This window comes from Polyodon spathula, chromosome 17 (assembly GCF_017654505.1).
Source record: "Polyodon spathula isolate WHYD16114869_AA chromosome 17, ASM1765450v1, whole genome shotgun sequence".
Classification (NCBI taxonomy): Eukaryota; Metazoa; Chordata; class Actinopteri; order Acipenseriformes; family Polyodontidae; genus Polyodon; species Polyodon spathula.
In genome coordinates, this window is record NC_054550.1 from 33,958,916 (window position 1) to 33,971,122 (window position 12,207).

At 38.8% G+C, this 12,207-nt stretch overlaps 1 protein-coding gene across 4 annotated transcripts in view; it reads left to right on the plus strand.

The window, feature by feature from the left end:
- Positions 1 to 233: 233 nt before the first annotated feature.
- The window catches only part of LOC121329721 (nesprin-2-like), a 99,938-nt gene continuing 87,964 nt past the window's right edge, over positions 234 to 12,207 (plus strand). For 3 of the 4 annotated variants that reach the window (XM_041275423.1, XM_041275424.1, XM_041275422.1), the window contains exons 1-23: positions 234 to 326; positions 509 to 627; positions 708 to 831; positions 937 to 1,076; positions 1,594 to 1,747; positions 2,193 to 2,806; positions 2,962 to 3,132; positions 3,218 to 3,371; positions 4,107 to 4,714; positions 4,810 to 4,980; positions 5,141 to 5,294; positions 5,782 to 6,395; positions 6,491 to 6,661; positions 6,822 to 6,975; positions 7,463 to 8,076; positions 8,172 to 8,342; positions 8,498 to 8,651; positions 9,139 to 9,752; positions 9,848 to 10,018; positions 10,174 to 10,327; positions 10,815 to 11,428; positions 11,524 to 11,694; positions 11,850 to 12,003. In XM_041275423.1, the coding sequence (XP_041131357.1) occupies positions 736 to 831; positions 937 to 1,076; positions 1,594 to 1,747; positions 2,193 to 2,806; positions 2,962 to 3,132; positions 3,218 to 3,371; positions 4,107 to 4,714; positions 4,810 to 4,980; positions 5,141 to 5,294; positions 5,782 to 6,395; positions 6,491 to 6,661; positions 6,822 to 6,975; positions 7,463 to 8,076; positions 8,172 to 8,342; positions 8,498 to 8,651; positions 9,139 to 9,752; positions 9,848 to 10,018; positions 10,174 to 10,327; positions 10,815 to 11,428; positions 11,524 to 11,694; positions 11,850 to 12,003 (6,018 nt within the window). In that variant the 5' untranslated portion in view covers positions 234 to 326; positions 509 to 627; positions 708 to 735. The remainder of the gene's footprint in view (positions 327 to 508; positions 628 to 707; positions 832 to 936; positions 1,077 to 1,593; positions 1,748 to 2,192; positions 2,807 to 2,961; positions 3,133 to 3,217; positions 3,372 to 4,106; positions 4,715 to 4,809; positions 4,981 to 5,140; positions 5,295 to 5,781; positions 6,396 to 6,490; positions 6,662 to 6,821; positions 6,976 to 7,462; positions 8,077 to 8,171; positions 8,343 to 8,497; positions 8,652 to 9,138; positions 9,753 to 9,847; positions 10,019 to 10,173; positions 10,328 to 10,814; positions 11,429 to 11,523; positions 11,695 to 11,849; positions 12,004 to 12,207) is intronic. The other variant, XM_041275425.1, reaches the window with a different exon arrangement.

The window sequence follows — 12,207 nt, forward strand, 5'->3', positions numbered from 1 at the left end:
TGTTATCAAGTGCTCATGTGGCTTTTAGTGGCACTCTTGTGTTTTTATGATGTTTACAATCAGTTTTTGGTGCCATTGAGCTCAATACTTTTACATTTTGTTATAGAGAATGCTTTGAAACACAAGAATACGCTAAAAATGCTCATTATAAACAGTCGATCAAGGTTACCTTTTGTGAATGGAACATAAGAAAGAGCCATTGTAAAATACATTGTTTTCTTTATAGACAGTCTTCAGGGCATGCTGTACTCAAGGTAGCTGAGGTTGACAGCCCTGTACAAGCTGTTTCTTCAGTTTCATCTAAAGTGCTGCTTACCACTACTCAGGTAAAAAAAGGGTGGGTGCGGGACAGATTTCTGTTTTCGCTTATGCTTCTGTCTCAGTTTTGTATCCTGTAATGCATATACAGTATGTATTCCAGTTTATAGATTCTTTTTTATTGTAAGCTTTTCTGCATAAGCATTTATTCGCATAGGTTTTTCACAAAATCTGTCCTTCTTATTTCAAGGTAACAGTGAGGGTTGCAAATATCCCAGTGGTGCAACAAGCAGTAAAACTAAATGTTGAGGAAACTTTACCTGCCGTTCAGGACAACCAGCACTCAAATGAGACTGAGGTTTTGAAGAGGTAACAGCCACTGACAATAGAAAAAAAATATGAATGCATATCTTGGTTTCTTCTTATTTATGATTGCGTTTCATGTTCAGCTATAGAGAGTCAAAGAGTGTCTTTGAGATGCAACTGAAGAAGAACAGAGAACTCGTTCTCTCTGAATTTCCTGAAGATATAGTGGACACGTCAGTCCTGCGCATCAGGTGTCAAGAATTACAGGTGTGCCAAGCAGATTTAATATGGAGCTAAAGAACCCACACTGTACATTCTGATACCCTATATTTAGAACAATGTTGTTGACTGTTTATTCTAATCTTACTGTAGGCAGCGCAAGAGGAGACTGAAACTTGTTGGTTTGAGTTTGAAATTCAGTCTTCACAGCTTAAAGGAAACATGAGGGAACCTGAAACCAGGAAAAGAATAAACCACGAGTGGAGAGAACTCAAGCCAAGCCTCCAAGCCAGGTAACTCACTCTTACAGACAGGCAGACAGACTCAAGAATCACTACTGTGTGTACATTAGCTCAGCTGGTCAAGCACTGTGACCCTATCCATGCACGTGATGTTTTACCAGGTTATTACAGCAGCTGTTATATTTTGCATTGGTACGGAGATCTTTAATATTGATTACTTGCCATACATAAACAGCAGTGTTGTTTTTTCACAATGTTTCACAAGTCGGTTTTAGGTAACCCATAATAATGTTCAGCTAAAAACTCAGTAGGTGATGCATACCTATAAAAGAGCCAGATGGTTGTCTCACTATGAGTATCTTCCTCACTAACATGAGGAGGGTAAGAGTCTGAGCTGTAGGTGAGGTAATGCACTCTAATAAGAGTTTTGTTGCGATTAGAAACTCTCTAATGTACAGATTTATTTTTATTATTAATAGAGAATCCTTATTAATTGAAGTAAGTTCTGAGGTTTCTGTTAATGATATAATTGATATCTTTTAAATGCTAATGTCCTGTATTTTCACAGACTGAAGTCCATGGAAACTACAGTGGGAATCCTTGTTCCCGTGGAGATTCAAGTCACTCAGCTTTCTGATTTACTAGACCAGTACCAAAAGAAGCCCAAGACTCTAAGTCGTTTTACAGTGACTGGTGATGACTCAGTTCAAAAGGATATAAAGGTACGGCATGTCAGCAGAGCTTTTAAAAACATGTGTTTTAAAGTTCAACTGAAAAGGGTATTTTGACTATTTTCATTGTATTCATTGGGTGACGTGCACATTAAATACATTACAAACCCAACTGCAACGATGTATCATATTAACATTACATTCCACCTTCAGTAGAGCTGACAAATGCCATCAGAAAATGTGATACAGGCTTGGTGATGTGCAGTTATTGTTTTGACTTAAAATACACACATAAATATGTAATATAGTCAGTTAATAGCTGTTCAATTAAACTAGCTTGGAGATACTTGCTTTCATCAAATGCTGTTTTTCTGTTCCTAATAAGAGACTTTCCTGTTTGATTAGTTTTTGACAAACGACTTTAAGCTGAAAATTATTTTTTATTAGAATTGTATTTTTATTTTTAATCTAAACTGTTTTTAAATGTTTCTAACAGGAACTTCAAGAACGTATCCAGCGCCACATAGTAAACAGCAGTGTCTTAGAGAAACCAGGGAGCCCCTCTGTTGCAGGATTAGACTCCAGAGACCAACTGGCAATCCATAAGATTGTTCTTGTTTGCAAAAAGAAACTACAAAAGATGATCTATAGCATACATGACAGCGAGATGGTCATGAAAACCCTAGAAGCCTTTTTAGTGTCACTGAGAACGGCTGAAAATGATATTGATCGTTTTCGAGCTGCTCCATCTGTGGATGTGGTTGCCTTGAGCAAAAGCAAAGTAAAGTTAGAAGTGATCCAGAAAGATATAAACTTCATGAGGGACAAAGCCGTCCACATAGATGAGCTGCTGAACAAGGCTAATATCTGCCTGCAGGAAGCTGAATCCAGTAAAGCAATGACCTGTCAGCAAATGATTACAGTACTTTCCCAGAAACTAGAGGACACAAATGTCATTTTTACGAAACATGAACAAAATCTTCAACAAGAAAAAGTGCTCTGGCCAATCCTTGTTAGAAAGGAGGACCTGATAAAAAGTCTATGGGAAGTACAACAGAAAACCGACAGTGAGTTACTGAAGGAACCAACATTACCAGCACTTCAGCAAAGGTTTGTCACGGTCTTCATTATTTTGCCAATATACTTTTCAAAAGACATATGTCAAAAGACACTGCTACATGGGAAAATCTGTGACCATTATAAGACGAGGATAGTTGAATGCCAGTGCAGCTACAGGTTAATAAAGCATTGTTTTTTACACACAGGTTGAGGTTCTTAAAAGAACTAAAGAACAATCTGGGTTCCTTTGAAAGAGAACTGCTAAAACTCAGGGACTCAGCCAATCAGCTTGTACTGATGTCAAGCGAGGAAAAAGCCAAACATCTTGTGGACTTGGAGACACTGTGGGAGAAAACAGAGAGATCAGTAACCGAGAGGTAAGTGAAAAATAGGCAAAAGTAAAAATGTGTATCAATGTTGTGTTTATCTGTATTTCAAGGCTCTCATCTTATATTTTAACAGATTGAAATCCGTGGAAACTGCTGTAGGATTCCTTGTTCCATTGGATAGTGAAGTCGCTCAGCTTTCTGATTTACTAGACCAGTTCAAAAAGAAGCCCAAGACTTTGAACCGGTTTACAATGCCTGCTGCTGCCTCTGTGCAAAAGGATTTAAAGGTACAGCAAGTCACCAGAGCATCAGAATCTGAGGATTAAACTTAAGGATCTGTCTGTCTGTCACACTTACATCTTTTAAAGTTCAACACTTTCAAATTAAATGCTCTTATTTTTATACTATTCTGTTACCTTTTATGATGTTTGAAGTCATTCTGGGTAGTTCTTATTGCAATTACTTAAATAGTGTACTTAATTGTTTTATTTGTTTTAATAAGTCTTTGTTAAGGTGCTTTAACATAAGTTCAAAACCTGCTTTTCGGTTCTAGTTGGCTGCCGTAGATATACATGTAATGTAAGCTAGATCTGCCCAAGTGTTTTTACGTTAGTAAGCACTAGCACCATCTAGTGCACAGCAGTGTATTGACAGCAAAACAAAAGGAAATTGTTTTCAAAGTGACAGATCACTAGATGATGCAGGTGCTTCTTACTTCTATAAAAGGTAAAGGGACAATAAAAAATTAATTTTAAGCTACAGAAGTTTCTAATCAAACATGTAAAGGTTTTCCAGAAATGCAAATATATTTACTTATGACTAAATGTTTTTCATCTTGGGTCAGTTCCTCTAATTTCTTTCTTTGTGTCAAAATCTGAGTAGTGTCTCGAGTGACTTTCATTCCATCTAAGGTTGTTTCATTCGGTTAAACTCACACAAGCCACAGCGGAGGCTGAAGGGTACATACTTCATGCCAGAAGATTTCACGTATATATTTAAAAAAACTTGGTATTATTTAACAGGAACTTCAGAGACGCATACAGCGCAACATTAGAAACAGCAGTGCGTTTGAGAAATTAGAGAGCCCAGCTGTTTCTGGCTTGGACCCGAGAGATCAACAAGTGATCCAGAGCATTGTGCTTGTTTGTAAAAATAAACTGGAAGAGATGGACCACAGCGTGCATGACAGTGAGGTGGCCATGAAAACCCTGGAAGCCTTTTTATCATCACTGAGAACGACTGAAAATGATATTGATCGTTTACAAGCTACTCCACATATGGTTTCTTTACCCAAAAACAAAGTAGAATTAGAAGCAAACCAGCAAGATATAAACTCCATGAGGGACAAAGCCGTCCGCATAGATGAGCTGCTGAAGAAGGCTGATATCTGCCTGCAGGAAGCTGAATCCAGTAAAGCAATGACCTGTCAGCAAATGATTGCAGTACTTTCCCAGAAACTAGAGGACACAAATGAGTTTTTAATGAAACATGAACAAAGACTTCAACAAGAAGAAGTGGTTCGGTCAATCCTTGTTAGAAAGGAGGATCTGATGAAAAATCTACGGGAGATACAAGAGAAAACCGACAGCAAGGGACTGAAGGAACCAACACTACCTGCACTTCAGCAAAGGTTTGTCACAGTCTTCATTATTTTGTCCATTACAGGACAATTGAATACCACTACAGATACAAGTTATGTTAATAAAACTATTTCTTTACACACAGGTTGAGGTTCTTAAGCGAACTAAGGAACAATCTGGGCTCCTTTGAAGGAAAACTGCTAAAACTCAGAGAAACAGCCAATCAGCTTGTACTGATGTCAAGTGAGGAAAAAGCCAAGCATCTTGTGGACTTGGAGACATTGTGGGAGGAAACAGAGAGATCAGTAACTGAGGGGTAAGTGAAAAATAGCCACAAGTCAAAATATATATCAATGTTGTATTACATAAAATTTTCATTTATTCATGCTATGACAAGTTAACAGCTTTTTTGACAGAATTTGGCTTAAACGGTTTAATCCATCTATATTCAAGGCTCTCATCTTATATTTTAACAGATTGAAATCCATGGAAACTGCTGTAGGATTCCTTGTCCCATTGGATAGTGAAGTCGCTCAGCTTTCTGATTCACTAGACCAGTTCAAAAAGAAGCCCAAGACTTTGAACCGGTTTGCAATGCCTGCTGCTGCCTCTGTTCAAAAGGATTTGAAGGTACAGCAAGTTGCTGAAAATTCAGAATCTGAGGATTTATTGAAGGCGCTGGCCATCCGAATGTGCCAGTTAGCTTTTTAAAGATCAAGCAGTTTTTAAATGAAATGTTCTTATTTTTATACTATTCCGTTCACTTTTTTTAATAACATGTACAATTATTCTTCGTGGTTCTTACCGAGATCAGTCAAATATTAGGTTTCTTATTTTTTATTTGATGATAATTCTTTGTTGAGGCTCTTTACAGGAGTTAAGGATGTGCATTTCCGTTCTAGTTACTTCTCTAAGTTATACTGAATGCAATGCGCTGGCAAGATCTTGTGCACTGTACAAAAAAGGTGTTTCCAAACTGCAAATCACTAGATGGCGCCGTCTGTTATTACTATAAAGACACTTTGGCTAATCTAGGCTCGGTTACATATGTATATGGCAAGCAACTAGAACTGAAGAGCAGCTTTAAACTGTTTATAAACTCTGTATTGTTTAACAGGAACTTCAGGAAAGTATCCAGCTCAACATCAGAAACAGCAGTACATTTGAGAGACTGGAGAGCCTGGCTGCTGCAGGATTGGGCAGCAGAGATCAGCAAGCGATCCAGAGCATTGTGCTTGTCTGTACAAATAAACTGGAAGAGATGGACCACAGCGTGCATGACAGTGAGGTGGCCATGAAAACCCTGGAAGCCTTGTTAGCATCACTGAGAGCAGCTGAAAAGGATATTGATCATTTACAAGCTACTCCGTCTTCAGATGTGATTTCTGTACGCAAAACCAAAGTACAGTTACAAGCGATCCAGCAAGATATAAACTCCATGAGGGACAAAGCCGTCCACATAGATGAGCTGCTGAACAAGGCTAATATCTGCCTGCAGGAAGCTGAATCCAGTAAAGCAATGACCTGTCAGCAAATGATTGCAGTACTTTCCCAGAAACTAGAGGACACAAATGAGTTTTTAATGAAACACGAACAAAGACTTCAACAAGAAGAAGTGGTTCGGTCAATCCTTGTTAGAAAGGAGGATCTGATAAAAAATCTACGGGAGATACAAGAGAAAACCGACAGCGAGGGACTGAAGGAACCGACATTACCTGCACTTCAGCAAAGGTTTGTCACGGTCTTGATTATTTTGTCCATTACAGGACAATTGAATACCACTACAGATACAAGTTATGTTAATAAAACTATTTCTTTACACACAGGTTGAGGTTCTTAAGCGAACTAAGGAACAATCTGGGCTCCTTTGAAGGAAAACTGCTAAAACTCAGAGAAACAGCCAATCAGCTTGTACTGATGTCAAGTGAGGAAAAAGCCAAGCATCTTGTGGACTTGGAGACATTGTGGGAGGAAACAGAGAGATCAGTAACTGAGGGGTAAGTGAAAAATAGCCACAAGTCAAAATATATATCAATGTTGTATTACATAAAATTTTCATTTATTCATGCTATGACAAGTTAACAGCTTTTTTGACAGAATTTGGCTTAAACGGTTTAATCCATCTATATTCAAGGCTCTCATCTTATATTTTAACAGATTGAAATCCATGGAAACTGCTGTAGGATTCCTTGTCCCATTGGATAGTGAAGTCGCTCAGCTTTCTGATTCACTAGACCAGTTCAAAAAGAAGCCCAAGACTTTGAACCGGTTTGCAATGCCTGCTGCTGCCTCTGTTCAAAAGGATTTGAAGGTACAGCAAGTTGCTGAAAATTCAGAATCTGAGGATTTATTGAAGGCGCTGGCCATCCGAATGTGCCAGTTAGCTTTTTAAAGATCAAGCAGTTTTTAAATGAAATGTTCTTATTTTTATACTATTCCGTTCACTTTTTTTAATAACATGTACAATTATTCTTCGTGGTTCTTACCGAGATCAGTCAAATATTAGGTTTCTTATTTTTTATTTGATGATAATTCTTTGTTGAGGCTCTTTACAGGAGTTAAGGATGTGCATTTCCGTTCTAGTTACTTCTCTAAGTTATACTGAATGCAATGCGCTGGCAAGATCTTGTGCACTGTACAAAAAAGGTGTTTCCAAACTGCAAATCACTAGATGGCGCCGTCTGTTACTACTATAAAGACACTTTGGCTAATCTAGGCTCGGTTACATATGTATATGGCAAGCAACTAGAACTGAAGAGCAGCTTTAAACTGTTTATAAACTCTGTATTGTTTAACAGGAACTTCAGGAAAGTATCCAGCTCAACATCAGAAACAGCAGTACATTTGAGAGACTGGAGAGCCTGGCTGCTGCAGGATTGGGCAGCAGAGATCAGCAAGCGATCCAGAGCATTGTGCTTGTCTGTACAAATAAACTGGAAGAGATGGACCACAGCGTGCATGACAGTGAGGTGGCCATGAAAACCCTGGAAGCCTTGTTAGCATCACTGAGAGCAGCTGAAAAGGATATTGATCATTTACAAGCTACTCCGTCTTCAGATGTGATTTCTGTACGCAAAACCAAAGTACAGTTACAAGCGATCCAGCAAGATATAAACTCCATGAGGGACAAAGCCGTCCACATAGATGAGCTGCTGAACAAGGCTAATATCTGCCTGCAGGAAGCTGAATCCAGTAAAGCAATGACCTGTCAGCAAATGATTGCAGTACTTTCCCAGAAACTAGAGGACACAAATGAGTTTTTAATGAAACACGAACAAAGACTTCAACAAGAAGAAGTGGTTCGGTCAATCCTTGTTAGAAAGGAGGATCTGATAAAAAATCTACGGGAGATACAAGAGAAAACCGACAGCGAGGGACTGAAGGAACCGACATTACCTGCACTTCAGCAAAGGTTTGTCACGGTCTTGATTATTTTGTCCATTACAGGACAATTGAATACCACTACAGATACAAGTTATGTTAATAAAACTATTTCTTTACACACAGGTTGAGGTTCTTAAGCGAACTAAGGAACAATCTGGGCTCCTTTGAAGGAAAACTGCTAAAACTCAGAGAAACAGCCAATCAGCTTGTACTGATGTCAAGTGAGGAAAAAGCCAAGCATCTTGTGGACTTGGAGACATTGTGGGAGGAAACAGAGAGATCAGTAACCGAGAGGTAAATAGACAAAAGTTGAAATCTGTGTCAATGTAAGATATAATGTAACATCTGCATTTATTCATGCTATGACAAGTTAACAGCTTTTTTGACAGAATTTGGCTTAAATGGTTTAATCCATCTATATTCAAGGCTCTCATCTTATATTTTAACAGATTGAAATCCATGGAAACTGCTGTAGGATTCCTTGTCCCATTGGATAGTGAAGTCGCTCAGCTTTCTGATTCACTAGACCAGTTCAAAAAGAAGCCCAAGACTTTGAACCGGTTTGCAATGCCTGCTGCTGCCTCTGTGCAAAAGGATTTGAAGGTACAGCAAGTTGCTGAAAATTCAGAATCTGAGGATTTATTGAAGGCGCTGGCCATCCGAATGTGCCAGTTAGCTTTTTAAAGATCAAGCAGTTTTTAAATGAAATGTTCTTATTTTTATACTATTCCGTTCACTTTTTTTAATAACATGTACAATTATTCTTCGTGGTTCTTACTGAGATCAGTCAAATATTAGGTTTCTTATTTTTTATTTGATGATAATTCTTTGTTGAGGCTCTTTCCAGGAGTTAAGGATGTGCATTTCCGTTCTAGTTACTTCTCTAAGTTATACTGAATGCAATGCGCTGGCAAGATCTTGTGCACTGTACAAAAAAGGTGTTTCCAAACTGCAAATCACTAGATGGCGCCGTCTGTTACTACTATAAAGACACTTTGGCTAATCTAGGCTCGGTTACATATGTATATGGCAAGCAACTAGAACTGAAGAGCAGCTTTAAACTGTTTATAAACTCTGTATTGTTTAACAGGAACTTCAGGAAAGTATCCAGCTCAACATCAGAAACAGCAGTACATTTGAGAGACTGGAGAGCCTGGCTGCTGCAGGATTGGGCAGCAGAGATCAGCAAGCGATCCAGAGCATTGTGCTTGTCTGTACAAATAAACTGGAAGAGATGGACCACAGCGTGCATGACAGTGAGGTGGCCATGAAAACCCTGGAAGCCTTGTTAGCATCACTGAGAGCAGCTGAAAAGGATATTGATCATTTACAAGCTACTCCGTCTTCAGATGTGATTTCTGTACGCAAAACCAAAGTACAGTTACAAGCGATCCAGCAAGATATAAACTCCATGAGGGACAAAGCCGTCCACATAGATGAGCTGCTGAACAAGGCTAATATCTGCCTGCAGGAAGCTGAATCCAGTAAAGCAATGACCTGTCAGCAAATGATTGCAGTACTTTCCCAGAAACTAGAGGACACAAATGAGTTTTTAATGAAACACGAACAAAGACTTCAACAAGAAGAAGTGGTTCGGTCAATCCTTGTTAGAAAGGAGGATCTGATAAAAAATCTACGGGCGATACAAGAGAAAACCGACAGCGAGGGACTGAAGGAACCGACATTACCTGCACTTCAGCAAAGGTTTGTCACGGTCTTGATTATTTTGTCCATTACAGGACAATTGAATACCACTACAGATACAAGTTATGTTAGTAAAACTATTTCTTTACACACAGGTTGAGGTTCTTAAGCGAACTAAGGAACAATCTGGGCTCCTTTGAAGGAAAACTGCTAAAACTCAGAGAAACAGCCAATCAGCTTGTACTGATGTCAAGTGAGGAAAAAGCCAAGCATCTTGTGGACTTGGAGACACTGTGGGAGGAAACAGAGAGATCAGTAACCGAGAGGTAAATAGACAAAAGTTGAAATCTGTGTCAATGTAAGATATAATGTAACATCTGCATTTATTCATGCTATGACAAGTTAACAGCTTTTTTGACAGAATTTGGCTTAAATGGTTTAATCCATCTATATTCAAGGCTCTCATCTTATATTTTAACAGATTGAAATCCATGGAAACTGCTGTAGGATTCCTTGTCCCATTGGATAGTGAAGTCGCTCAGCTTTCTGATTCACTAGACCAGTTCAAAAAGAAGCCCAAGACTTTGAACCGGTTTGCAATGCCTGCTGCTGCCTCTGTGCAAAAGGATTTGAAGGTACAGCAAGTTGCTGAAAATTCAGAATCTGAGGATTTATTGAAGGCGCTGGCCATCCGAATGTGCCAGTTAGCTTTTTAAAGATCAAGCAGTTTTTAAATGAAATGTTCTTATTTTTATACTATTCCGTTCACTTTTTTTAATAACATGTACAATTATTCTTCGTGGTTCTTACTGAGATCAGTCAAATATTAGGTTTCTTATTTTTTATTTGATGATAATTCTTTGTTGAGGCTCTTTCCAGGAGTTAAGGATGTGCATTTCCGTTCTAGTTACTTCTCTAAGTTATACTGAATGCAATGCGCTGGCAAGATCTTGTGCACTGTACAAAAAAGGTGTTTCCAAACTGCAAATCACTAGATGGCGCCGTCTGTTACTACTATAAAGACACTTTGGCTAATCTAGGCTCGGTTACATATGTATATGGCAAGCAACTAGAACTGAAGAGCAGCTTTAAACTGTTTATAAACTCTGTATTGTTTAACAGGAACTTCAGGAAAGTATCCAGCTCAACATCAGAAACAGCAGTACATTTGAGAGACTGGAGAGCCTGGCTGCTGCAGGATTGGGCAGCAGAGATCAGCAAGCGATCCAGAGCATTGTGCTTGTCTGTACAAATAAACTGGAAGAGATGGACCACAGCGTGCATGACAGTGAGGTGGCCATGAAAACCCTGGAAGCCTTGTTAGCATCACTGAGAGCAGCTGAAAAGGATATTGATCATTTACAAGCTACTCCGTCTTCAGATGTGATTTCTGTACGCAAAACCAAAGTACAGTTACAAGCGATCCAGCAAGATATAAACTCCATGAGGGACAAAGCCGTCCACATAGATGAGCTGCTGAACAAGGCTAATATCTGCCTGCAGGAAGCTGAATCCAGTAAAGCAATGACCTGTCAGCAAATGATTGCAGTACTTTCCCAGAAACTAGAGGACACAAATGAGTTTTTAATGAAACACGAACAAAGACTTCAACAAGAAGAAGTGGTTCGGTCAATCCTTGTTAGAAAGGAGGATCTGATAAAAAATCTACGGGAGATACAAGAGAAAACCGACAGCGAGGGACTGAAGGAACCGACATTACCTGCACTTCAGCAAAGGTTTGTCACGGTCTTGATTATTTTGTCCATTACAGGACAATTGAATACCACTACAGATACAAGTTATGTTAATAAAACTATTTCTTTACACACAGGTTGAAGTTCTTAAGCGAACTAAGGAACAATCTGGGCTCCTTTGAAGGAAAACTGCTAAAACTCAGAGAAACAGCCAATCAGCTTGTACTGATGTCAAGTGAGGAAAAAGCCAAGCATCTTGTGGACTTGGAGACACTGTGGGAGGAAACAGAGAGATCAGTAACCGAGAGGTAAATAGACAAAAGTTGAAATCTGTGTCAATGTAAGATATAATGTAACATCTGCATTTATTCATGCTATGACAAGTTAACAGCTTTTTTGACAGAATTTGGCTTAAATGGTTTAATCCATCTATATTCAAGGCTCTCATCTTATATTTTAACAGATTGAAATCCATGGAAACTGCTGTAGGATTCCTTGTCCCATTGGATAGTGAAGTCGCTCAGCTTTCTGATTCACTAGACCAGTTCAAAAAGAAGCCCAAGACTTTGAACCGGTTTGCAATGCCTGCTGCTGCCTCTGTGCAAAAGGATTTGAAGGTACAGCAAGTTGCTGAAAATTCAGAATCTGAGGATTTATTGAAGGCGCTGGCCATCCGAATGTGCCAGTTAGCTTTTTAAAGATCAAGCAGTTTTTAAATGAAATGTTCTTATTTTTATACTATTCCGTTCACTTTTTTTAATAACATGTACAATTATTCTTCGTGGTTCTTACTGAGATCAGTCAAATATTAGGTTTCTTAT